Below are 23,933 nucleotides of genomic sequence, written 5' to 3'. Positions count from 1 at the left end.
TTAATGTACCCCTGTAAACTAATTATACAATCAATTAAATTTTGAAAATGATGCAACATACAGTAATTAGTAAATCGTTTATTTTACACAATCGTTTTTGAAACGGAAAACTGCATTAAGATTGACTTCATGATTTTATGTTTACATGAAGATACAATTATACAAATCATATCGTTTCCATATCCTTACCAAAAAAAATCACCTCACCAAATACAACAAAGGCAACTACACTTCAAAATGAATATACTACATTATACTAAATCTCGACCAAGAGGTTTACTTGCTTAAGACTCATGCTCTCACGGTTTCTTCACTCACCCACTTGATCCACCCCTCTTTCAAGCTTCCAAGAGAATCAATGATCACAAGTGAAACCAGATTCCTCGATCAAATAAATGCAAATGTAGTCAACTGTGATTACCTTTGGGCGATTTCTTCAACCGCAGGAAGCTTCTTGATACCAAAGATCGCTTCATTGACATGTTTGTCCGTTTTGAACAAATAACCAAACAATAGTTTCTTCAACGGACTTTTCTATTATCTACAAACTAGCGTTTCTTCTAGTGACGTGTCTACCAACTCAGGCCTTCTCCTCGGAGACAGCCCTCTTTCAACCATTTCATCTTCATACTCCTTAGCCATCTCCAACATCCCTTTCTGAATCAAAGCGTCAATCATAGCGTTATACGCAGCCGAATCAGGAGTATCCCCAGACTCTTTCATCGTCTTCCACACGTGTAAAACCGGCTGAAGAAACCCCCATCTCTCAAACTTCCTCATAAGCATCACATAAGTATCCATCCTAGGCCTAACCCCACTCCTTATCATCCTACCAAACAGACCCAAGATCTCGCTTGATTTCTCCATACGGGCAAAGAAACACATATAAGTAATCGAATCCGGCTGACAACCTCTCTTAGGCATCTCGTTAAGCATCCCATACGCATCCTTCACCCTCCCTTCTTCACACAAAAGCTTAATAACCGTGTTATGAGTCGCAACGTTAGGCTCACAGCCTCTCTCCTTCATCTCCTTAAACACTCTAACGCCAAAGTCAACACCTTCCGATGCTCCAATGGCGCGAATCACAGTGTTGTACGCAACAACATCGAGTTTGATCCTCTTCCTCTTCATTTCCTTGTACAAGTTCACAGCTTTCCAAGGCTTCCCACTCTTACACATTATATCCATGTAAATAGAATACGAAAACAGATCCTTAGCAACGCCTTCGTGATCCATCTTCTCCCAATACTCCTTGCACTTCCCCCACCATCCCAGCTTCGACCACCCGCGAAGAATCAAGTTATGAATCTTAGTAGTGTTACTACTCACACAAACCACACTCTTCCCGAAACAGAGCTCCTCTGCTTCAACCACATGCTTATGCTCGCAAAGCGCATCCACGAGATTACAAAAAGACGTCTCGTCTCTCAAATTGAAATCATCTAACCTATCGTAAGTATCTATAGCCTCCTGAACAAGATGAGCCGTGACGTAACGCTTGAATATTATACGGAAAGTGACGTGATTGGGAATCGAACCGGGGTTCTCCTTCATCCGGTTAACCAAAGACCAGGAAGCATCGAACTCGAAGTACTTACCGAGAACATCGATCATGCGGTTGAACGTCTCGGTGGTGTGTTCGAATCCGGATTCCTTCTCGACCCAATTGAAAAACTCCAACGCCTTTTGCCAGTCGTTGCTGTAGCCTGTGATGGCTTCGCATACTGTTCTCTGATCGTAGCTGGACTCTTCCACCTGACATCGGAGCTTCTCGTCGGAAACGGGTTTTGCAGATAGAAGCCGAACGGAGGGTGAAGAAACGATTCGAAGGCGATCGAATCGCCGGAGATGTCTCGACAAGAGCATTTCTCTCCCGCCGCTCTATGCAGCGTTCAAAATTAGGGTTAGTTTGTCCGGGATATTTCTTTGACCAGTTTCTCCAGATGGGATCCGATTACCCGTATTCGATTGGGTATGTCCGCAGACCCGATTACCTATTGGACTTTTAGTTTCTGCTATTCCGATTAATTGGGCTAGCCCGGGGCATTTCGGACATATGCTCGGTTCGGAGTAGTTCGGACAGAGACCTAGAGTATCCATTTACTACTAGACATATTTTCGGTTCGATTCGGTTCGGTTAAGATAGTTTTGGGTTTGGTTCATTTTGGATAGTAAATGTAGGAACTGAAAATACCCGGAAAAAAAATCGGTTCTCATTTGGATCCGGTTCGGATTCAGATAGTTCGGATAGTTCAGATAATTTAGATAAAATATCGGTTATTTAGGGTAAAATATCAAATAATTATGATGATTTAGTTAAAAAATTGGATATTTCGGATAAAATTATCCGGATAGTTTCGGATACTTTCGGGTAATTCAGATACTTTATAATAATTTAGTTATTCTCAACTATTTTCATGTACTTATATTAGAATTTTAAATTAAAAATATATATTTAGTTATGTTATATGTATATATAATTAATATTTTTATATATTCAGGTATCCGTTTGGTTCACGGTTCGGTTATTTAGGATATAAAAAAAAATATATGAATCATTCGGTTATTTGAGCGTGTATTTCGGTTCGGTTCCAGTTATTTTGCGCATGGCTAAATTGGGCTAATTTGTAGGCCCACATATGACCCACTTCTTTGGGAATATTGGCATTCATCACAAATATGAAGAAGTGTGGGATCGATTTGAATGAAAAATACAAAAGCAAGGACTGATAATTGCAAAGACCTAACTAAAAGTCTTCGAGTGTCTGTCTCATATCACTCACTCACTGTCTGTACCCCAACTAGTTTCAAAATATCCGAAACGACGACCCTGACGAATCCTTGTTTTATCACCTGAAATGGCGGCGGCTCTGCAGGCGAATATCCGACCGGTCAAGTTTCCGGCTACGTTAAGAGCTCTAACCAAACAATCGCCGGCACCCTTTAGAGTAAGATGCTGCGCTGTTAATTCCGCTGGGAAAAAGCGATACAACATCACTCTCCTTCCCGGAGACGGCATCGGTCCGGAGGTTATCTCCATCGCTAAAAATGTGCTTCAGCAAGCTGGATCCTTGGAAGGTTTATCTCATTGGGGATTAGATATAAGATTCGTGGGCTTAGGATTTATTTTGATAAACTTGGTCACTTGATTGCGTCTGTGTTGTTAATCAGGAGTGGAGTTTAGCTTTAGGGAGATGCCTGTAGGAGGAGCTGCTTTGGATTTGGTTGGAGTGCCTTTGCCTGAGGACACCATCTCCGCTGCTAAAGATTCAGATGCTGTGCTTCTTGGAGCCATCGGAGGGTATGTTTTCCTCTATTCTCCCACTAACGTTGGCTCTACTCTTTTTTTTTTTTTGTTTATGTCTTGATTGGAAAATACAACGTTGGTGGTGTGAATTCAGGTACAAATGGGATAAGAATGAAAAACATCTGAAGCCTGAGACTGGTTTACTTCAACTTCGGGCCGCTCTTAAAGTCTTTGCTAATCTCAGACCTGCTACTGTTCTTCCACAGGTTACCCTCTTCTTCTTCTTCTTAATATCAGGAGTTCTTGGTAGCCTGTAGTTTTGTTACCTGTGTGGAACTTAAATTATCTTTCAGTTAGTTGATGCCTCGACCTTGAAAAAAGAGGTTGCTGAAGGTGTTGATCTAATGGTTGTAAGGGAGCTTACTGGAGGTCTATTTCCATACTAATCTTTAATCCTTGTATTTCTCTTTCCCTATCTTTATAATGTGTTATGATCTCTAATGGCAACAGGTATATACTTTGGAGAGCCAAGGGGCATTAAGACTAATGAAAATGGTGAGGAAGTTGGGTTTAATACCGAGGTCTATGCTGCTCACGAGATTGATAGAATTGCTCGTGTTGCCTTCGAGACTGCTCGTAAGCGACGTGGCAAGTTGTGTTCTGTCGACAAAGCTAATGTCTTGGATGTATGCTTCCTCTCTCTCTCCCCCCTATTTTCTAATGTGACACAGAGAATACATAATTTAATGCAATGTTAGGCCTCGATTTTATGGAGGAGGCGAGTAACAGCATTAGCCGCTGAATATCCTGATGTTGAACTGTCACATATGTACGTCGACAATGCTGCCATGCAGCTTGTTCGTGACCCTAAACAGGTATAAATCATCCAGTCAGCGCCTTGATGTGGCAAATGTATAAATCCTCACAATGGTTTCTTAAAATGCAGTTTGACACCATTGTCACAAACAACATTTTTGGTGATATATTATCCGATGAAGCTTCAATGATCACAGGGAGCATCGGCATGCTTCCTTCTGCTAGTCTCAGTGACTCGGTATTAATATGAATTAATCTATAATCTTTGAGTGTGCAGCAATATGATCATTTCTGAACCCAAAAAAAAATGTGATGTATATAACAGGGACCTGGACTCTTTGAACCAATACATGGTTCTGCACCTGATATTGCTGGACAGGTCCTAACTCTATATTCCTCAAACAAACAAAGCTTTTCTTCCCCAATATCAAAACTACTTCTACATATGCCAAAAATGTAGAGCAAAACTTTTCTTTGAATTTTGCAGGATAAAGCAAACCCGTTAGCAACCATCCTCAGCGCTGCAATGCTTCTGAAATACGGACTTGGAGAAGAAAAGGCAGCTAAGAGGATCGAAGACGTGGTGTTGGGTGCTCTGAACAAAGGGTTTAGAACAGGAGACATCTACTCCAATGGAACCGTACTTTTCTTGAACCATTCTTATTACAATGTTTCCTGTTCTATCATAGTTTGAAAAGCGAGCAGGCAAATAGTAAACAATACTTATGTTCATCTTTTTGAATGGTGTTTAATCAGAAACTGGTGGGGTGCAAGGAGATGGGAGAGGAGGTTCTGAAGTCAGTGGACTCCCAAGTTCATGCTTCTGTTTAGTCATTTGTATAACTTTGAAGAGAGATTTTTTTTCCAACAATAAGTGTTTGTACGCAAAGAGAGTATCAGCTTCATCAGCCACAATGTCTGTGATAGTATGTTTATTAACGGGACGTATTTGATCACATTGAAAGCTTTTTCTTTGAAGTTAATGCCGTGTAAGAGTAGATTTTTCAAGCAGGCAATAGTACAACACTTGAGCTTAATCAAGAAAAGTAAAGATATTTAAAAAGACGCATCAATGTCGATACACATTTTGTTTGTTCTTGTACTCAAGCTCAACCTTCAACCAAGGGCAGTTAAATTTTGGAACATAATCTCAACGGCACGTTCGATCTCCTCTTCCGATATAATCAACGGTGGAACAATCCTGACGACATTCCCTTTCCCTGCAGTCAAGATCAGAAGACCTGAATCACGGCAAGCATCCACCAGTGGACTCGCTGGCACATCAAGCTCCACTCCAATGATCAGCCCTTCTCCTCTCACTTCCTTCACGTGCGAGTTCCCTCCTAGTTTCTTCACCAACAGTTCCTTAAAGTATAAACCTTTGCCCGAGACACTGGCCAAGAAAGAGGGTTTGGATACTTTATCAACAACAGCGATGGCTGCACTGCACACAAGAGGGTTCCCTGCGAACGTGCTTCCATGATCTCCATACTTGATGGTCTCAGCAACCTTTTCAGTCACAAGCACCGCTCCAATTGGTAACCCACCGGCTAAAGGCTTTGCAACTGTCATTATGTCAGGCGTTACACCGAATGCTTCATACGCCCAAAGGTTACCGGTTCGCCCCAAACCACACTGAACCTCATCGAAGACGAGAAGAGAACCTGAAGCATCACAAGCAGAGCGAAGAGACTGGAGAAACTCCTTTGTAGCAGAGTAAACCCCGCCTTCTCCTTGGATAGGCTCCACAAACACTGCAGCTATTTTACCCGAGCTGATAAGATCAGTGGCGGCTTGAACGTTACCGTACTCCAAGAACGTGACGCCAGGCATGATGGGTTCGAAAGGAGTTCTGTACTGTTCTTTGCTCGTCAAGGCGAGAGCTCCTAAGGTTCGACCGTGGAAACTATTCGTAAAGGCTATGAAGCCTGTGGCGACATCTTTGTCTTGAGGATGGGTGAATCTCTGGAACTTTCTAGAAAACTTGATGGCTGCTTCGTTGGCTTCTGTTCCAGAGTTACAGAAGAATACACGGTCTGCGAATGAACTTGCCACAAGTCGTTTAGCTAATTCAATCTGCAGACAAGTTTTAATACATTTCAGAAATACATGAGCTTGAAAGTAACCATAATCAAAAAGGCCATAGCTTTAATCGCATAGAGAGGATCAAATCAGCTAAAGTTCCAATCTTTGGCCAAATCATTTTCAGACACTGAGATTATACCTGAGGAATGGTGTAATAGACATTGCTGACGTGGGCAAGAACAGCAGCTTGGTCGGTGACGGCTTGAAGCCAATCAGGATCTCCATGGCCCAGAGCATTCACAGCGATTCCAGATGCGCAATCCAGATACTCTTTCCCTTCCGCGTCCATCAATTTACAACCTTTCCCACTCGATAGCACCACTGGAGCACGCGCGTACGTGCCTACGAGGACTCTCGCCTCCTCTTCAATCACCTTCTGGCTCACGCTCGCTTTCACCGAAACCTGCGCCTGCTCGCTCACGATCCGGCCATTGAATCCAATTCGGGTTCTGATGGGTCGATCAAATCGAAGGCGTAGGAGGCTAATCTCCAACGACGGCGCCCGCGGGAGGGTGATTTGGCCAAGCGACGCCATTTCGTGTGTTTTTTTTTTCGCTTTTGGTCGGAGAAAGAACAGTAAAGAGTCGTTAAAAGACAGTGAAGCTGGAACTATAGTTAGCTCTAGGGCTTTAGCTTTAAAACCAACAAGTGGTAATGACCCTATACTTCTTCATAATTACAATTTAGGACTGATAGTTGTAATTTAACACTCCAAACCTCGAGACTGTAGAGAGAAACATCATTTAGCATTTAATATAATCCATTAATCAAATTACAAGTTAATAAAACGTTTTGGAAGTTACATATTTGATACATTGCAATATATCTTAACAAAGATAATAAGAAAAGTGTATATCTATGTAGATCATGTGAGAGATAAGAATCACTTGGCAGAGCAAACAAAAAAACATACTAACGGCTAGAGAAGAAGAAGATATGTCAAGATACATAAACTCGAAACACTCTCCCCCCCTTGAGGCCGAATCTTCTACTACGGCCCCGGGAAATGGCCAACGGATGAGGATATACAGGGACAATCTATCTTTCTTCATATTGTAACTGTTAAAAAGAGGTTTGTGGAAGGTGGTAAAGTTATTTGGGTGTGATGGGAAAAACAAAAGAATAATATTATTGCTTATGGCTCGTCGTTCAGGAAATAACTTCAGGGCTTGTTTCGGTATCTAGTGGCATGTTTAGGTCAGGGAGCAAGAAGGAGGAACCTTGTTCCAAGGCGCGTTTGCAGGACAAGGCAGATTGTGATTCAGCCTGCATACATATGAATATGATCTAACTTGATTAGTTACATGTTGATAATGTCTAGAGAGCAAGGAAACAAACAAAAAATGGTGTTTGTCTAGAGAGAGACAAAGATAGGCTCACCTTCATCTTCTTAAGAGCATTGTTTCTTGCTCTTTGCTGTTCCACCAAATCACGCATACTTGCTAATTCCTGATTCGAGAAAAAAACAAAGAATAACCAATTCTAAGATTATCACACAGACCTAATACATAGAGACATAAGAAGCGGGCCAAAAGAAGGTTTGTACATTTTTCAGGGCTTTACTTTCCTTCTGGAGCATGACTTCCTCATCTTTAAGCTCACCCAAAGTCTGTACACAGCAATATTAGAGAAATCAGTCAATATGTAATGATATCTATCTAGAATTAGAAAGATAAGATTCATTAGTACAGTAGTGCCAGTAAATAGAGAGACATGCTTTTCGGTTTTTACCTTTTTCTTCCTTGATCTCTTAAACAGAGTTGTTGTTGTTGTTATTGCACTCGTTTGAAAAACCTGGACAACCAAACCCAAAATTCGGATTATGGGTTACGACTTACGACAACACCAGATAAAGGCAGCTCAAAAATCAAATATTCAATTAACTATCACACCAAAATTACACCATAAAAACAATTAAGTTTTGTTTATAAGTATATAAAGAAACCACACACCTAACATTCAAGACCACACACCTACCATTCAAGACCACACACATTAGAGGCACCATAAGGTGGAAATAAACGAATCAACTCTAGTTACCATTTAAACTTCTAAAGTGAATACAGAATCTTTTTTGGTCAACAACTTATAATACCCTCAAAAAGAAAAAAAAAAAAGAACAAAAAAATAGATATTTTTTATTTTTTAAAATAGTATCACGTGAGTGGATCGTGACTAATGAGAGACGCGTATGGTCGTCACGTTCACACGTCATGCTTAACTAAATGGTACTGTCTTCAATATAAACTTGGCGGACGAATCACAAGAACAACAATCACTTGTAACTTTGATCGCTGGCAGTGTGTCCATACTTGGTTACTATCTGATAACAACCCTCCCCACTAAACCCTACCACACACGCATCTAATCCACTCATGCCAATAGGTAGTTTCGGACTCAATAGAATGGTAAGGAATGAATGTATTTTTTTATTCTACTCGTTAGCACTTGAAGTCTGCATCGGTGACTTTTACCGCAAACACCTCCCATGCTTTGAGGGCTTTCTGGTCCTTCCACAAAAGCAGAAAGAGAGATGACTGGGATTCATCAAAAAAGTAAGGAAACGTGGCTCTTTGTTTGCAAAAAAGCAGAGATCACCGAATATTATCAGTTTTTAAACTAAAATCGAGAAGTGTTTCCAAGAAGACAACTAAATCTAACGAGAAAGATGGGTTTAGTTTCTTGGAAAAGAAAGAAAGCAGCTAAAGTTTGAGTCCACAGTGGGGATATTTGGGTCAACAAAAAGTCGGTGTACCTACATGATGATCAAAGAGTAAGGCTACCCACAAGTGAACAACTAAAAAGTCTGGTCGTGCGTAAAGCCAAGGGACTAATTGGTAATAGACCAGCCCAAACAACAAGGAAACTCTTAATAATTACGTGAAGAGAAAAAACGCAGAAAAGAAAACCACTAAAACGCCGCTTCACGAGGGATATATTATATTCGTGACAGACGCACGAAACAGTACATACGACTCTACGGCCACCACGGAGTTTTAAAATCGAGAAAACCAAATAAAAGATCCGACAAACCTTAGATCCAAAGGTCTCAGAGGGTTTTACGGCGACGCTGGACTCCTCAAGGCCGTCCACAGTGGTAGCACCACCACCACCGCTCCAGGTTAAAGGGCTGGTAGGGCTAGCTCGCGGTTGGTCTCCTTTTTTCGATCTCCGTTGACGCACGCTCCATTTCAGCTTGACAGGAGATGGTGGGGGTTTCGAGTGGCGGAGCTGAAGCAGCGCGTCGGCTACCAGAGAATCGTCAGACATGGCCACTCGAGTCCAGTTTTCGGCGGACAACATAGTCGGAATCTTCAACAGCTTTGGAGAGAGATGGTGGCGAAAAAGTAGGAAGGAAGCAGCTCTGTGGCAAATTTAATGGGTGGATTTTTGTTATATAATATTATAGTACTACTTTGGAACTATATTTTTTTATATTTCTATTTTTCTTGATAAGTGTGGGACCCGCTTTAAGTACATGCGTGGCATAGACCATTTGTAGCAAGGTTCTTATTCTTCGTGTGTTTGAACTGTAGTAGTAGGAGTAGGGACCGAATGAATGACTGATACGAGAGAGGAGCACTTGGATTCTATCATTACATTTTTTGTCAGCACGGTAGAGAAATTACAAGTATACAACAAACATTATCTTATCATATACTGTACTTCATAATTCATATATACTAGAGGCTTGAAATTCATCTCTAATCCTTTTTTCAATGAAACCATTTCAGTCTCACTATATTTAAATCTGAATGACATGTTAGATCTGAAAGAACATGTTATCCTGTTGATATTGTAATCTAATTTAATGTACAAAAAAACCTGACATAGCTAGTAAAAAAACCAGACCTAGCTAATAAAAAATCTTCCAAAGTATCTGACTTCTCCAAAGTCAGTAGCTATGATGATGGGTTAGATTTGACCTTTACTTTTACCGAAAGTTTCCTCCTAACCCGGGTTTTAAAAATCACGTGGCCAATTTCGGTTTGTAGATAACCGGACTGAGTTCATCATTTTTCATCAACGACTACACTACACACTTAAAACCCTAAGGAAAGCATTTCAGAGCCGTCAAAGATCAGTTTCAATGGCGTTTCATCTCGCCAGACGCAAACAAAGGCTCCATTCTAACCCATCTCTGATTCATCTCTTCTCAACCTCCTCATCTCCTCAAGACGGGAACGAATCTGGCGAACAACAACCTTCTCAGTCACCGTCGGATTTCAAAATATCTTCCTACTTCAGTGGCATCAAAAGCAGCTTGAAACAGCAACCCCAGCATCAGGCTCAAGACGGGAGGAGACAATTAGCCGGATTCGATCCCAAAGCTCCCTCCTTTTCCGGTTCCGGCGGAGATTTTCAGGATGTCAGGAGGAATCTAAACGAGTTCCGACGCAGAGCAGCAGCTCCTCCGGCGAGGGATTTGCAGGATCTTTACAAGCAAAACGTGCTATCAAAGCCGGGAGATTTGGGGGCTGGTAAGGTCGAAGGTTCTCCCTTTGAAAACCTAAAGAAAAACTTGAGGCAGATGAGGCCACAAGAGACCAGATGGTCAAACCTATCAAGCCTCCAGAGCATTATGAAGGCAAAAGACAGTGGTAATGTCCGTTCCAACGTGTTCGGTGGGGGAGAGGGGTTGCCCATTTCAGTGTTCGGGGAGGAGATAGAAGAAAGGAAGAAGATGGGAGATGCTTCAGAGGAGATGAAGTCGGAGTTTATCAAGAGCTACAACACTAAAGAACTGGGGGAGATTCTAAGACAGCACAGACCAGAGGGGAAGAGAGAAGAAGGTTGGTTCTCGTTGCAGGAGCTCAACCAGAGGCTTGTTAAGCTGAGAGAGGTGGAAGAGGCTGCAGCGCAGGGAGCCAGGAAGGGGATTGCCTTCGATGATCTCAGGTCTGAGATTCAACAAGCTAGAAAATCACAAGCCTGTACGTTCTACAAACTCTCTCTTACTTCCCCCTCTGTGACAGTGTTTTAGACTTTAGCTGTTAGAATGTTTAGACTTAAGTTCCTTTCAAGTAATAGGATTGGAGAATTCTTATGTTGATTATGATGTAACCTCTCTATCTCGTACTTGGTGAACTACTGTGCGGCAGCTAAAGTGTTGCTTTTTTATGCTATACCGGTCCATCTCTTACTTGTGAACTACTATGTGACAACAAAGAAGCTTGTGGCTTGATGTCGTTGCTTAGTTCTTGGTTTTGGTTTGTTGCTCATTGATTGTGATTTTAAAATGAAGGTTAATTTGCTTGCAGTTCAGAACTTGGATTTTTTCAGCGTTTTAAATGGCACCCCAAAGTATTTGCTTGAGCCTCCGAAAGATGAGCTAGTTCAAACTGTAAGTCTTCCTTTTCTTCTTAGTTCTTGAATCTTTAAGCTTTTTTTTTTTTTTTCTACAGAATGTTATGACATTGACTATGTTCTGCATGCGCAAAAACAATCGCAGTATTTCCACCCGGATAACATGTCATCTGCGGAGAAGATGAAAATCGAGCTTGCAAAGGTCAGAGAAGAGTTCAAGATGTCGGAATCTGATTGTGGTTCTGCACGTGTTCAAGGTATATTGAATCCTTCTAAATGAGTTTCGATCAATGTTTGCATTAAGTTATCAGAGACGATTTTACATTCACAAGGCTAACCTAATCGGTTGATCAGATGTCATTTCCTTTGTCACATTATTGTTTAGTAATCTCTATTTTTTTTTCTGTGTAGTGGCACAACTGACTACTAAGATCAAGCATCTGTCCTCTGTTCTACATAAAAAGGTAAGCTTATAATCATCTTTTATTCTCTTCTGAAGCTACTAGTGGCAGTTTTTATAGTGTAACGTAATCGCATGTCCTATGTAACGTAATCTAGGACAAACATTCGAAGAAGGGACTGATAGCAATGGTGCATAGACGGAAGAAACTGCTCAAGTATATGAGGCGAACAGACTGGGATTCTTACTGCCTTTCACTGTCAAAGCTCGGACTTCGTGACAACCCAGATTACAAGTTTTAAACTTCTTGATGCAAGAGACATAATGAATCGTGTGACCTCACAGTAAAACACTCTTTTTGTTCTCTTCATTTTGTCAAAAGAGATAATGTCTCTTGTCCATCATTTTGGCAGAGGAAAGTTGTTCTACTACAGTTAATGTTGCATGCTGTTTAGGCAAAGAGTCTTAACATTGTGGGAAGTTTGATAATAAAGTTAAAATTTGATAACATTGTGGGAACTTTATTGTCTTCCACTTCAAACTTGCTTTTATATGTATTTTTTTTACGTTTGACTCTGTTCTTAACTTTTTGTTACGACTTTTCTGGCTTTGATTTGCAATGTTGTGATGTTTTACTTCCATCATCGATAAACATAAGAATAAAGGCTGAACATTTGAATAAAAATCAACTACTTAAACATGGAAAGTGAGATATATATATATGTTCATTTAGACCATTTTGCAGATTCTTCTATTGGCAGGGGTTTGCTATGGAATCTCTTGGCAGATGGCACATCCATGGCGTAGCAAGAATTTGTGGAGTTCTTTAGTTGGAGAAAACCAACATGGAGGCACAATTTTTCTAAGAGATGGATTAGCACAAACCATCCAAATGAAAATTCCATCATCAACTTGACAGTTGGAAAGGTTTATTTCTCTTAAACGTGTGCAGCTCTGCACAATTTCCTTCACACCTCTTGATGTCACGTTGAAGCATCCTTTCAGATGAAGACGCAACAACCTTGGACATCTTTTGCTGATAAAACCTAGGGCTTGGTTGTCGATCCAAGTTCCACATGCTCTTAAAGACTCCAGCTTTGGAAGCTCAAAGTCTAGTGCATCAAGACTCTTTATCCCAGTGCATCCGCTGATATCCAAAGATTTTAGCTCGCCACAATTCCTCAAAACTTCAATCACCCCATCTCCAGTGATGGCAGGACAGTGATCGACTTCAAGGGTTTCCACAAAAGGGCAATGGCGTGATATCTTGAGGAGACACTCGTCTCTCAAGTTGTGGTTTCCAGATATGTACAAACACTTGATCCTTGACTTGAGGACACCCAGTTCCTTGGAATAGTCTTCAACTCCAAAATTCGTCCCTTCCATTCTCATGCACTGGAGGGAAACACATCTTTCAACGATGTTGAAGAATGACACACCGGTTAACTTGGCACAGAAACTGAAGTTCGCAAAGGTTAATCTCCCAAGGAACACCACCAATTCCATGACCATCTCATCAGAGAGGAAGCTAGATCCTTCAAGATTCAAGTAAGCTAAAGTCTGGTACTTGGTGAGCAAATACAAAACCCCATCAAAAGTGAGACACTGACAATTGGAGAGAACAAGCTTCTTTAAAGGAAGCTTGGCGTCAGCAATCAAACGAAGCAACTCATCGGAGAGAAACGAATCGGAGAGATCAAGCTCAGACAAACAACGGCACAACAAGAAGGCGTCCTTGGAGAAACTTTCCCTCGGCCTCCATCCGATTCCGTTGATCGCAAGAGACTCCAAGTAACGAGAATTACGCAGAACGAACTCGATGCAGCGGGACGAAACGAAATCACAATCACGGAAGATGATTTCTCTTAAAAGGACACAGTTCTCCGATAGAGACAGCAAAGACTTATCCGTGATGAGGTTGTTACCAGAGACGTCGATCTTCAAGAGGTTCTTGAGATTGGAAGAGAGGCTGATGATCGCGGAATCAAAGACGGGGCAAGGAAGAGATTCAGGGTAGCTTATGTCCAGCCTCTGGAGAGACGGGAAGCACACTCCGATCGAAACGAGGTCGTTTTCTCGGAGCTCCAAGACTCCAGAGCAGCTAAAATCCTTCATGTTGCTGCTCATCTTCTTCTTCAAATCTGGAAAGTACTGCATTCCTGAGATATCGAGCGATTCCAAATCTAAACCGGAAAGGGAAATCTGCAGGAGGATCGAGTTTATATCTCCGTGGAAGTCGTGGAACCTGACTCGCTTCAGGTTGTGGAAGCGAAGGAGGTGGCGGTTGAGAAAGGGGAGAGTGCGATCGGTGATGGTGAAGGTGGAGCGAACGCGGTTGGCGATGGAGAGGAATGAGGTGGATACGAGGGAGAGAGATTCGAGGGATCGATGGTCGTCGTCTTCGTCGATGAATCGAAAGATCAGCTCCCAACATTCTTCAGGTAGATCCATTTTCCTCACTCCACTCCCTCTCCAGATTTTGATCGGAGAAGATAAAAAGCAAAGGAGAAAGTATCTCCTAAGCTCAAATGATCACTGGGTCCCACGTTTCCTTTCAGAAATTACGAAATAATTTTAAATATTTGAGCCTTTTTATGGCCCAATACAATTGTATAGTGCACTTTGAAGGCCCGCTGGTAGTCCATTTTTGTGGTTGACTGGTCCCACTACCTTGTGTCGGTAATGAAAGTTGACGTAGAAAGTTCACATGAAAAAATGCTCAGAAGTCAGAACTTTTTGGAGCTTTCTTTAAAACAAAAGTTAGAAAATAAAATTATTTTGTTGGATTTACACTTCAACTAGGACTTGTCCTTCTGATCCCAATCGAATCATTTTGGATTAATGTGCCTCGATGCAAACAAATCTATAGAGATTACATAATCTATTACTATATTCCTTTTTTCTTCTTCTTCTGTATATATCAGATCATACTTTATTAAAAAGTTACTTACAGAACTGATCTTTCTTTTGTAGCTTTACGTATGAAAGATGACACATTGGTAAAAAAAAAATATTTATATTATCAGGCGGCATAGTTGCATCATCTTAATTCTTACAGTTACATGGGGATGTTAAATCTTTCGTAATCCTGAAGAAAAAAAGATGACTTTTTCTTGGGTTCACCCCTAGGGTGAACCTTTAGGTTCACCAACCAATAGAAAGTTGTCATTTTAGATCTAGTATCTTTTAATTAAGGAAACAAAATAACTTGCCAAATTATATTATGCTTTTAAAATAAAAAAATAAAAAATTAAATAAATAAAAATAACAATAGTTCTTAAAAAAGATTATTTAAAAAAAATATTTATTTTTAAGATTTAGAGTTTAGTGTTTAAGATTTATAATTTAGAATTTATCCAAATGTTTAGTGTTTTTCCAAGGGTTTAGGGTTTACCTAAGGGTTTAGGGTTTACCCAAGGGTTTAGGGTTTACCCAAGGGTTTAAGGTTTTCCCAAGGGTTTAGGGTTTAGGATTAGAGTTTAGGGTTTAGTGTTTTGTTGACAACATGTTTAGTGTTTTTCCAAGGGTTTAGGGGTTTACCCAAGGATTTAGGGTTTACCCAAGGATTTAGGGTTTAGGATTTGAGTTTAGGGTTTAGTATTAGAGTTTAGGGTTTAGTGTTTTGTTGACAACATTTTTTTTTTTTTGAATTCGTTTTTATATATTATTTTTATTTATTTTTAAATTTTATTTTGAAAAAATAATATAATTTGCCAAGTTATTTGGTTTCCTTAATTAAAAGATACTAGATTTAAAATGATAATTTTCTATTGGTTGGTGAACCTAAAGGTTCACCCTAGGGGGTGAACCCAAGAATAACTCAAAAAAGATTAAACAAAAGGTTACAATTCCACGTCATATCACCCCACGTTCGGGTTTGAGGGCACTCTCTTTATTCTTATGGTTCCACACCCTTTCATAACTGCCACATGAAGACAAAACTAGTAATACATTTGTCCTTGTCTCTCTGTTTCTCAAACCCAACAGTGTCCTCCTCTCTTGTCTCCATCTCCACACAAGATTTCCTTTAATCTCCATAAAACAAGACGAAAGTAGAAGAAGAAGCAAGAAATGTTGAGGTCTTCGGTACCCATTTGGGTTCTCTGTTTCTCCTTCTTCTCGCTCGCTGTTTTCGTTTCATCTACTTCCCAAGAAATCCCTATTTCTCAGGCTTATTCTCCGCCAGTGCGAGCTCAGTCCCCAGGTAAAAAGTATCAGTTTTTAATCTTCCTCCATGTTATTCATTAACAGAGGAAGCCTAAAAGGAATCGCATTTACTTGAATTAGTTACTATTTCCCGAAGAACAAATGAAAACTTTCTGAATCAGATTGGAGTTTTTTGCTGTTTATTTTGTTTCTCAGGGCCTCCCATTGTTAAAGTGGTGCTTCGTCAGGACTTGAACAAGAAGATTCTTATTGCTCTCATAGCCTCATCAACACTCCTCTGTGTCACAGTCATGTTGCTTCTCTACCTCTTGCTTTGGAGGTACAGTTATATGAAGAACAGCTTCACCGGGATCAACCCAAATCATCATCCTGGTAATAACTCTTCTTATTATTATCTTTTATTACAATGTAATTAAAATTATATTGGGTTTTGTTGCTGCTTATCTTTGCTTCTTTGCTTATTATATGAAGATTCTGTGAGGAGTAGTGTGTCCACGAAGCCGATTGCACACAAAATTGACTCTGTGACGAAAGGAACTATCCCTGTCTATGAATATCAACTGCTGGAGACTGCAACAAACAAGTTTAGCGAGAGCAATGTGTTGAGCCGAGGTGGTCGTGGATGTCTTTACAAAGCTTGTCTCGATGAAAAGTCCTCTGTCACTGTGAAGAGACTTGATGGTGGTGGGGATACTGACATTATTGAAAAACAGTTTGAGGTTTTGATCAGTTTGAACCACAATGATTCCTTCCACAGTATTGAACCATTCGATAAACCATAACTCTTTCTTTTTTTTTGTTGTTGTTGTTGTTAAACTATAATGCAGAATGAGGTAGATTGGTTGGCTAAGATCAAGCATCAGAACATAATCTCCATGTTGGGGTTTAGCGTCTATCGCCAAACGAGATGTATTGTCTATGAGATGATGCAGAATGGATCTTTAGAGAGTCAGTTGCATGGTAAAGGAGATGTTCCACCATTTTGTTCAATATTTTTGACATCTTCTGATTTTTGATTCTACTTCTTTTGGACATACACTTGAAGGGCCTAGTCAAGGTTCAGGTTTAACTTGGCAGCTTAGGATGAAAATCGCAGTTGATATAGCACGGTATAGTCCACACTTTCAAATATTTTAGTAGATTCCTTTGATCTCCAAGCACATTTGTATGCTTACAGACTTTTTTTTTTTTTTTTTGACAATAAAGAGGATTAGAGTATCTTCACGAGCACTGCCATCCTCCGGTAGTTCACAGAGATTTGAAATCCTCTAACATCCTTCTAGACTCCCATTTCAACGCAAAGGTAAGAGGAGAGAATATTAAGTAAAAATATAATTCTTATAGAGAGAGAGAGAGAGAGTTAATGAGTTTGTAAGGAACTGTTGTTTCTCTGTTCAGATATCAGATTTTGGGTATGCCGCTGTGTCGATGACTCAGGGCAAGAATCTGAAGCTTAATGGAACTTTAGGAAACAGAGCTTCCGAATATATTGTTGATGGTAATAAGTTTATATATAGTAGTAGCAAGCACAATGATTCTCACAGGTTTGGATCTTTTTAAGGTTTTTTGTTTATGTGTGTGTTTACAGGGAAAGTAACAGACAAGAATGATGTATACTCTTTTGGGGTGATTCTCCTAGAACTACTCCTGGGGAAGAAATCAGTAGAGAAACCATCAACAACCGAACCAGAATCAGTTGTCACTTGGGTACCAAAGCTAAGTGACAGGGCCAATCTTCCAAACATATTGGATCCGGCAATAAAAGGAAGCATGGATTTGAAGCATCTTTATCAGGTAGCAGCGGTGGCAGTGCTGTGTGTGCAGCCAGAGCCAAGTTACAGACCACTTATAACCGATGTCTTGCACTCACTCATCCCTCTTCTACCCCTAGAACTCGGCGGATCTTTGCGGATTTTGTAAACACACATTTTCATTTCCTTAATTGTAATCTTTTCTTTTTCATTTGAATCTTGTTTGGTTCTTGTGCAAATTCCACTTTGTTCTGTTTTTTTTTTTCTTTTGATACTAGTGAGTCTACATAAATGGATAAGCCTATATAGATCATTAATTACACTGAGTACCGAGTAAAGTACAACTAATTAAGCTTTTAGTAAAAAGAATAGTTTTTTTTTTTTAATTTGTGACCAAACAGATTAAGACAAAACCACTGTATGAGAGAATGAATTAAACTTTTTTTTGTTCATGCATTTTTCATGATTCCCGAAGGAACGAGAAACTTGACGAATTAAGTAGAATATGAAATGATGAGGGGGGGAGGATCAGGAGGAGGAGACGAAGCAGATAAGAAGAAGAAGAAGAAGATCGAATATCAACATCAGCCTCAAAGACATTCCTCCTTTGGTTCCTTCATCTATCCCCAGAGATAGAAACTCCTCCTCTCTGGTAAATTGGTTTTGTGTTTTTGCTCATTTGTCTGAAAAAAACAGATATAAATCATGTGTGTTTTAAATCATTCAGATTGATCCTAACAGCACACAAGGATTGAATCACCCTCTTCCTAAACCCCATGTAGAAGAAGACTCCACATCATTATCTAAAGGTCTCATAACTAATATAGGTTACGTTTTCACCTATTCTCATACTGATATTTGTTCCATCGGGGGGGTTCCAGATGAATGTAAGAAAGGGTCAGCAAAGTCGTTGTTACACGAAATGTGCACTTCCAAGCGATGGAAACCTCCTGTTTATGATTGCTGCAGTGTCGATGGACCTTGTCATTTGAGACTGTAAGCGAAACATAACTTACCTTCCTACTTTGAAATCACAACCTTGGTGTTTTTTTTTTTGGTTTGGTTTCAGCTTTACATACAAAGTTGTGGTTGAGATTAAAGATTCTTCAGGAACAACAACTGTTTTGGAATGTTTTGGTGATCCCAAACGCAAGAAGAAAGCTGCGGCTGAGCATGCAGCAGAAGCAGCGCTCTGGTATCTTGACCATGTTCAAGGGAAATCAGACAAAACTGCATCATCTACTCAGATGAAGTAACCGGAGAGTTTAGTAGAGTCTTTATACTTTTCTGAGGTTGTACATTTGCTGATCTGTTACCAGAGTTTTTGTTTGTTTGTCCTCAAACCTTATCAGAATTTACACTTAGTACATGGTTTAATGATTAAAAGTTTCTCTACCTCTTGTGCTATTTGATAAATTTATTAGTCTTGCTTATTAGGAATTGCAGATTCAACACAGACACATTGTACAAGATTTGATTGGTACTGATCTTCTCATTTGAAGTGAAGAACTATGCATTCTTACTATTCATTTGATGCAATTTCCCTTTTGGCAGGCTTAAGAGTTGAAGAAACTCTAATGTTGGAACAAGAATTTCTAAGCAACTGTATGTAATATATCTTATTAGCTTTGTAAAGGGCAATAAAAACAAGAATATCTCAAAACAAATAAAGCAGCCAACAGCCACTGCTATGAAAAGAAATTTAACCATTTTCTTCTTTTTCTTTTTCGCAGTATTTTTCTAATGATGAAAGGTGGTGGTTTATTATTCAATACTCTTGTGGGTTTTGGTTCTAAAACTAAACTGAGAAACACTTTTGTTTCTGAAAATCAATCACAGGGTGTAGTGTTGCTGGATTGCCTCTATGTCAAGTCCCTTCTGCTTCACTACTGATTCCACGTGACCTTTCAATGTATGATGCTCTCTTAACCTGCAACAATTACAAGACAAGAAAAGTGTCAATACCATATTCTGAGGGAGCATAATGCTATGGACTAATCAGATGCTTGAGATTGAGAACGTTACCTTGCGACTTCAGCCCGTCTCTTGGCCTGATCTGCTATCTCTGAAAGTTCTCTGTAAGTGCTCTTATCGTTAAACATCTCTGAGGGCTGAGCAGGCTGCAATCCGTGGAGTGTACGTTGAGCTTGTGCCCATTGTGCTTCCCTCTCTCCTTTTCCATAGTCTTTCTTTGACGTGAAAGCGGTCTGAAACACAAAAGGAAACAAAAGTTAGAAACAGTACTACTGCAACAAAAGGACTAATGTTCTTAATCTCACCTTGTTCTCAATGACATTATCCCAAGCTCTACCACTTAGTGAATATCTGATGATAAACTTGAGGATATCCAGTGGGATGTAAGTAACTATACTGTACAGCCAGATAACTCCTGCCCATCCCCACCCAGTGCCTCTGATTCTTGCAAAGTCCCAGTTTGCATACACAGCAATGAGAGTAGCAATCTTTTTATGTAAAAAGAGAAAAAACAAGAACACTGTCAGTAATACATTGAATCTTTGTATTGAAAGAAGACCAAAAGCTAGCTTTTAAACTCACCAGCTGAGCTAAGAAAAAGGCAGCGATCAACCAGAAGCCAGGACGTTCAGCATACGACCAGCTACGTGACCTTGTCACAAAGATAAGCGCCTGGCTAATGATACTCACTTGGAGGTATATAGCTGATGTAAGCTCGTGCGGATTGCCACTGATAGGTCTCACCCCAAACTTTGCCTGCACCAGCAACAAACTCATGATCAAACACACTTACTTGCCTTATTAAGTAAGGTATGTACTCGTAGTAAGTGAAAGAGTTCTCTTACCGTGAAGAAGTCAGTGCTCTCTACAGCCCAAAAGAAAACAACAGTCATGACTGCAAGGTAAGTGCCAAGAACAACACCAGTGGCAAAAATCTCTTTGAGTTTCCACGAATCAGGAAGCGGAGAAGGCTTCACTCTATCCTTTGATATGGTCATGATAGTTCCATCATTCAGGATAGCGATCACCAACACCATGAACGGTGAGAAGTCGAACTTCCATATGAGTGCAAGAAGCATAAACCCCATGACCACACGGATGGTGATGGAGACTGCATAGATCGTGTAGTTCTTCATTCTTTGAAAGATGGCTCTGCTCGTCAAGACAGCACTGACTATGACGCTGAGACCTGGCTCGGTTAGTACAATGTCAGATGCACTTCTCGCTGCATCGGTCGCGTCAGCGACAGCTATTCCAATGTCAGCTCTCTTGAGAGCCGGAGCATCGTTTACACCGTCACCAGTCATGCCACAGATGTGCTTCATCTCCTGTAGCCTCTTCACAATCTCATACTTGTGTTCTAATCATCAAGACAGATTCCATTAGTGACTACATGAATCCATTAATTGAAAATGTTTTCATTACCAGGGAAGACACCGGCGAATCCATCAGCCATCTCGATGAGTTCATCAACAGGAATGCTAGATATAGACTCATCCTTGTCCTGTCCAAGTAGAGCAGAAGAAGGATACATGTTGGTGCCCATACCGAGCCTACGACCAGTTTCCTTACCAATGGCGAGCTGGTCCCCAGTGATCATCTTGACATTGACACCGAGGTCAAGGGCTCGCCTGATTGTCTCTGCACTGTCATGTCTTGGAGGATCAAAGAGCGGTAACAAACCAAGAAACTGCCATGGCTCTCCAGGGCTGTTCTTGTCTTTCTCAGAGACAGTCTAATAAAATCCAAAATAATATTTAATAAAGAGATTGTCTCAAAACATTTGGGATCAGCACTAAAAGCTTTTGTACCTGTCTGCCAACAGCAAGAGAACGAAGTCCTCTGTCAGCAAACTTGTCAATGATGTCATGAGCTCTCTTCTTTGTATCCTCTCTTAGGTTACATAGCTCAATGATCTACACATTACAGAGACCAAAAATCAGTGTGAAAAGAACTTTAAAAACTCTCTAGAAAATGCATTTTTCTTACTTGCTCAGGAGCGCCTTTGCTGACACGGTGCCAGTTTCCACTAGAATCAATGTAAGTGATAGCAGTACGCTTGTCCACAGGGTTAAAAGGAAAGAAATGGACTTCAGTGATGCCTTGTCTTGCTTCACTTGGATCTCCAAGCATTCCCACAATGCAAGCATCAATAGCATCCTGGTTCTCAACTCTAGAGGCTCTCGCTGCATTCACCATAAGCTGCTCCTTGTCCAAGTCTTTGACAAAAACCTCAACCATGCTCTTGTCAACTGTAAGCTTGTTGAGTGTAAGAGTCCCAGTCTTGTCGCTGCACAAAACATCCATCCCAGCCATCTCTTCAATAGCTGTCATCCTCTTTGTGATGGCTCCTTGCTGGGAGAGACGGTGAGAACCAATAGCCATGGTGACTGACAAAACAGTTGGCATTGCAATAGGGATCCCTCCGATGAGAAGCACAAGAAGATTGTCTATACCGTCTCTATACGCACGGTGCTGGATAGGATACATGACGACGATCTCAATGATCATACCTATGGCGATGGAGCAGATGCAGAAGTTTCCAATAGCGGTCAGCACTTTCTGGAAATGTCCTTCTTGGTTTGTGCTGTCTACTAGATGAGCTGCTTTGCCGAAGAAAGTGTGGACACCAGTGGCGATCACAACGGCTTCTAGCTCTCCTTGCTTGCAGGTGGAGCCTGAGTAAACTTCTTGGCCAGGGTTCTTGGTTACTGGTAAAGACTCACCGGTGAGAGCAGATTGGTCAATCTTGAGAGGATCACCTTCCAGGAGACGACCATCTGCTGGAACAATGTCGCCCAGTTTGATGCTGATGATGTCTCCGGGGACTAATATAGCTGCCTCTTGCTCGCTCCACTTGCCATCTCTCAGAAGCTGTGATATATGCATTTAATTAATCATCTGCTTGTACATATTTTAGCAATGTTTTGGTACTAACTTACTTTGGTTTTGGGAGCTAGACCGGCCATCAAAGCGGCTGCGGCGTTACCGGCGTTGTTTTCTTCAATGAAGCTAATGGTGGAGTTAATGATTAGAAGAACCGTGATACCCACGAAATCTTGCCAATCCGGTGGCCTTCCCTGCAGATTTCACAAGTTGGTTTTCAAAATGTGTTTGAAAGTGAGAAAGATGATGGATAGTTAAGGTGTGATATTACTCCTCCGTTGGCCAAGGCGATAGCCATGATAGCAGCCAACTCCATGACCCACGAGAGAGGGTTCCACATAAACCCCAAGAACTTCAGAATCTTGCTTTCCTGTGAGATTGAAACATGTTAAAAATAGGTTTTCTTGGGAGACAAGAAACAGATATAAAATGATAAAAAGGTTTTTGTCAAAAGGTGTTTTGCCTTTTTCTCTTCGAGCTTGTTGGGACCGAAGATCTCGAGCCGAGTGTGGCCTTCGTCGCTTGTCAGTCCTTCCCTTGTACATCTGAGCTGCGTAAACACCTCCTCGATAGGTATTTTCTCCTGTTGAAGCAACACAAAGTTAGCGTGGTATAAAAGATATCGGAAACGTAAGCTAAGATGGAGAAGAAAGAGATACTAACGAGATCGATGCCCTCGTTCTTGATATCGTCCCAGCTTGAATCTTTCCCCGCTGCCATCTTGTTTTTTTTCAGAAACAGTGGGTTGTTTTCTCTTATAAACTTTTCTTTTTAAATCTCTTTCTTGACAGATGTTTTCAAAGTTTCTCTTGCAGTTTTTGTGTGTGTTTTCAAACTGATAAATTTTCTCTCGGTTTTTTCTTTTTCTGTTGTTATTTTAACGAAACAGAAGAAACAAAAGGGAGAAAAACAGAAACAAAGAAAATTTATGTATTTTTTATATGAAATTATTTTATATAAGAATGAAGGAAAGTGATGTTGAAGTTGCGGTGTTTATATAAGGTGTTGAGGGAGAGAGAGAGAGAGAGACATGGACATGATTAGCTAGCATAGGGGAAAGTCCAGGTCCTTCGCTTCACTCCCCCGCTTTCTTCTCCTGCTTCCGCTAATCAACTCCCACCTGTCCTTCTCTCTGTCTCTCTTTGTTCATTTGCTCACCGAGTGAATTTAACAAAGCATTAACTATTATTTTATCGTTTTTATGATACTCCCATGATTGATAACTTTCCGTTTGAGGATAAATTTTTTATTTAACTCAAAAATGTCTTTGTAATTTCGAAGCAAAATGGCTATAATA

At 40.5% G+C, this 23,933-nt stretch overlaps 8 protein-coding genes and 1 pseudogene across 8 annotated transcripts; 4 read left to right on the top strand and 5 right to left on the bottom strand.

Moving 5' to 3' along the window:
- Positions 1-94: 94 nt before the first annotated feature.
- Positions 95-1,968, bottom strand: LOC106430695 (pentatricopeptide repeat-containing protein At1g80550, mitochondrial). The gene is made up of 2 exons (XM_013871483.3): positions 422-1,968; positions 95-343 (listed from the first exon to the last, which is right to left on the bottom strand). Exon 1 carries the CDS (start codon positions 1,867-1,869, stop codon positions 538-540), a length of 1,332 nt encoding a protein of 443 aa, XP_013726937.1. The 5' UTR covers positions 1,870-1,968; the 3' UTR covers positions 95-343; positions 422-537.
- Positions 1,969-2,774: 806 nt separating this feature from the next.
- Positions 2,775-5,049, top strand: LOC106430755 (3-isopropylmalate dehydrogenase, chloroplastic-like). Its single transcript, XM_013871551.3, has 10 exons — positions 2,775-3,081; positions 3,175-3,304; positions 3,405-3,516; positions 3,604-3,679; positions 3,761-3,936; positions 4,009-4,125; positions 4,197-4,304; positions 4,392-4,445; positions 4,554-4,706; positions 4,823-5,049. The coding sequence occupies exons 1-10, from the start codon at positions 2,862-2,864 to the stop codon at positions 4,895-4,897; spliced, it is 1,221 nt and encodes a 406-aa protein (XP_013727005.1). The 5' UTR covers positions 2,775-2,861; the 3' UTR covers positions 4,898-5,049.
- LOC106430752 (acetylornithine aminotransferase, chloroplastic/mitochondrial) lies at positions 5,020-6,763 on the bottom strand. The gene is made up of 2 exons (XM_013871548.3): positions 6,291-6,763; positions 5,020-6,142 (listed from the first exon to the last, which is right to left on the bottom strand). Exons 1-2 carry the CDS (start codon positions 6,684-6,686, stop codon positions 5,183-5,185), a joined length of 1,356 nt encoding a protein of 451 aa, XP_013727002.2. The 5' UTR covers positions 6,687-6,763; the 3' UTR covers positions 5,020-5,182.
- A 117-nt stretch (positions 6,764-6,880) lies between these two features.
- BNAC06G40400D lies at positions 6,881-9,888 on the bottom strand. Its single transcript, XM_013871552.3, has 5 exons — positions 9,185-9,888; positions 7,883-7,945; positions 7,698-7,760; positions 7,532-7,600; positions 6,881-7,417 (listed from the first exon to the last, which is right to left on the bottom strand). Exons 1-5 carry the CDS (start codon positions 9,452-9,454, stop codon positions 7,301-7,303), a joined length of 582 nt encoding a protein of 193 aa, XP_013727006.1. The 5' UTR covers positions 9,455-9,888; the 3' UTR covers positions 6,881-7,300.
- Positions 9,889-10,163: 275 nt separating this feature from the next.
- On the top strand, positions 10,164-12,368 carry BNAC06G40390D. The gene is made up of 5 exons (XM_013871550.3): positions 10,164-11,085; positions 11,413-11,495; positions 11,604-11,715; positions 11,870-11,922; positions 12,017-12,368. Exons 1-5 carry the CDS (start codon positions 10,242-10,244, stop codon positions 12,158-12,160), a joined length of 1,236 nt encoding a protein of 411 aa, XP_013727004.1. The 5' UTR covers positions 10,164-10,241; the 3' UTR covers positions 12,161-12,368.
- A 150-nt stretch (positions 12,369-12,518) lies between these two features.
- Positions 12,519-14,402, bottom strand: LOC106430751 (F-box/LRR-repeat protein 2-like). Its single transcript, XM_013871547.3, has one exon. The coding sequence runs from the start codon at positions 14,307-14,309 to the stop codon at positions 12,627-12,629; it is 1,683 nt and encodes a 560-aa protein (XP_013727001.1). The 5' UTR covers positions 14,310-14,402; the 3' UTR covers positions 12,519-12,626.
- A 1,327-nt stretch (positions 14,403-15,729) lies between these two features.
- On the top strand, positions 15,730-18,032 carry LOC106430753 (probable receptor-like protein kinase At1g80640). The gene is made up of 8 exons (XM_013871549.2): positions 15,730-16,062; positions 16,221-16,397; positions 16,497-16,744; positions 16,853-16,985; positions 17,071-17,134; positions 17,232-17,328; positions 17,424-17,523; positions 17,614-18,032. The coding sequence occupies exons 1-8, from the start codon at positions 15,930-15,932 to the stop codon at positions 17,943-17,945; spliced, it is 1,284 nt and encodes a 427-aa protein (XP_013727003.1). The 5' UTR covers positions 15,730-15,929; the 3' UTR covers positions 17,946-18,032.
- Positions 18,033-18,067: 35 nt separating this feature from the next.
- Positions 18,068-19,171, top strand: LOC106430714 (annotated as a pseudogene).
- Positions 19,172-19,508: 337 nt separating this feature from the next.
- On the bottom strand, positions 19,509-23,584 carry LOC106430739 (ATPase 9, plasma membrane-type-like). The gene is made up of 12 exons (XM_013871533.3): positions 23,300-23,584; positions 23,100-23,219; positions 22,908-23,006; positions 22,693-22,830; positions 21,740-22,624; positions 21,562-21,666; positions 21,176-21,485; positions 20,596-21,110; positions 20,333-20,506; positions 20,056-20,238; positions 19,802-19,983; positions 19,509-19,706 (listed from the first exon to the last, which is right to left on the bottom strand). The coding sequence occupies exons 1-12, from the start codon at positions 23,354-23,356 to the stop codon at positions 19,610-19,612; spliced, it is 2,865 nt and encodes a 954-aa protein (XP_013726987.1). The 5' UTR covers positions 23,357-23,584; the 3' UTR covers positions 19,509-19,609.
- Positions 23,585-23,933: the final 349 nt, after the last annotated feature.

The sequence above is a fragment of the Brassica napus genome, chromosome C6 (genome assembly GCF_020379485.1).
Source record: "Brassica napus cultivar Da-Ae chromosome C6, Da-Ae, whole genome shotgun sequence".
In the NCBI taxonomy this organism is placed as follows: domain Eukaryota; kingdom Viridiplantae; phylum Streptophyta; class Magnoliopsida; order Brassicales; family Brassicaceae; genus Brassica; species Brassica napus.
Note: the sequence above shows the minus strand (reverse complement) of the source record. Positions and strands in the feature narration are given on the sequence as shown.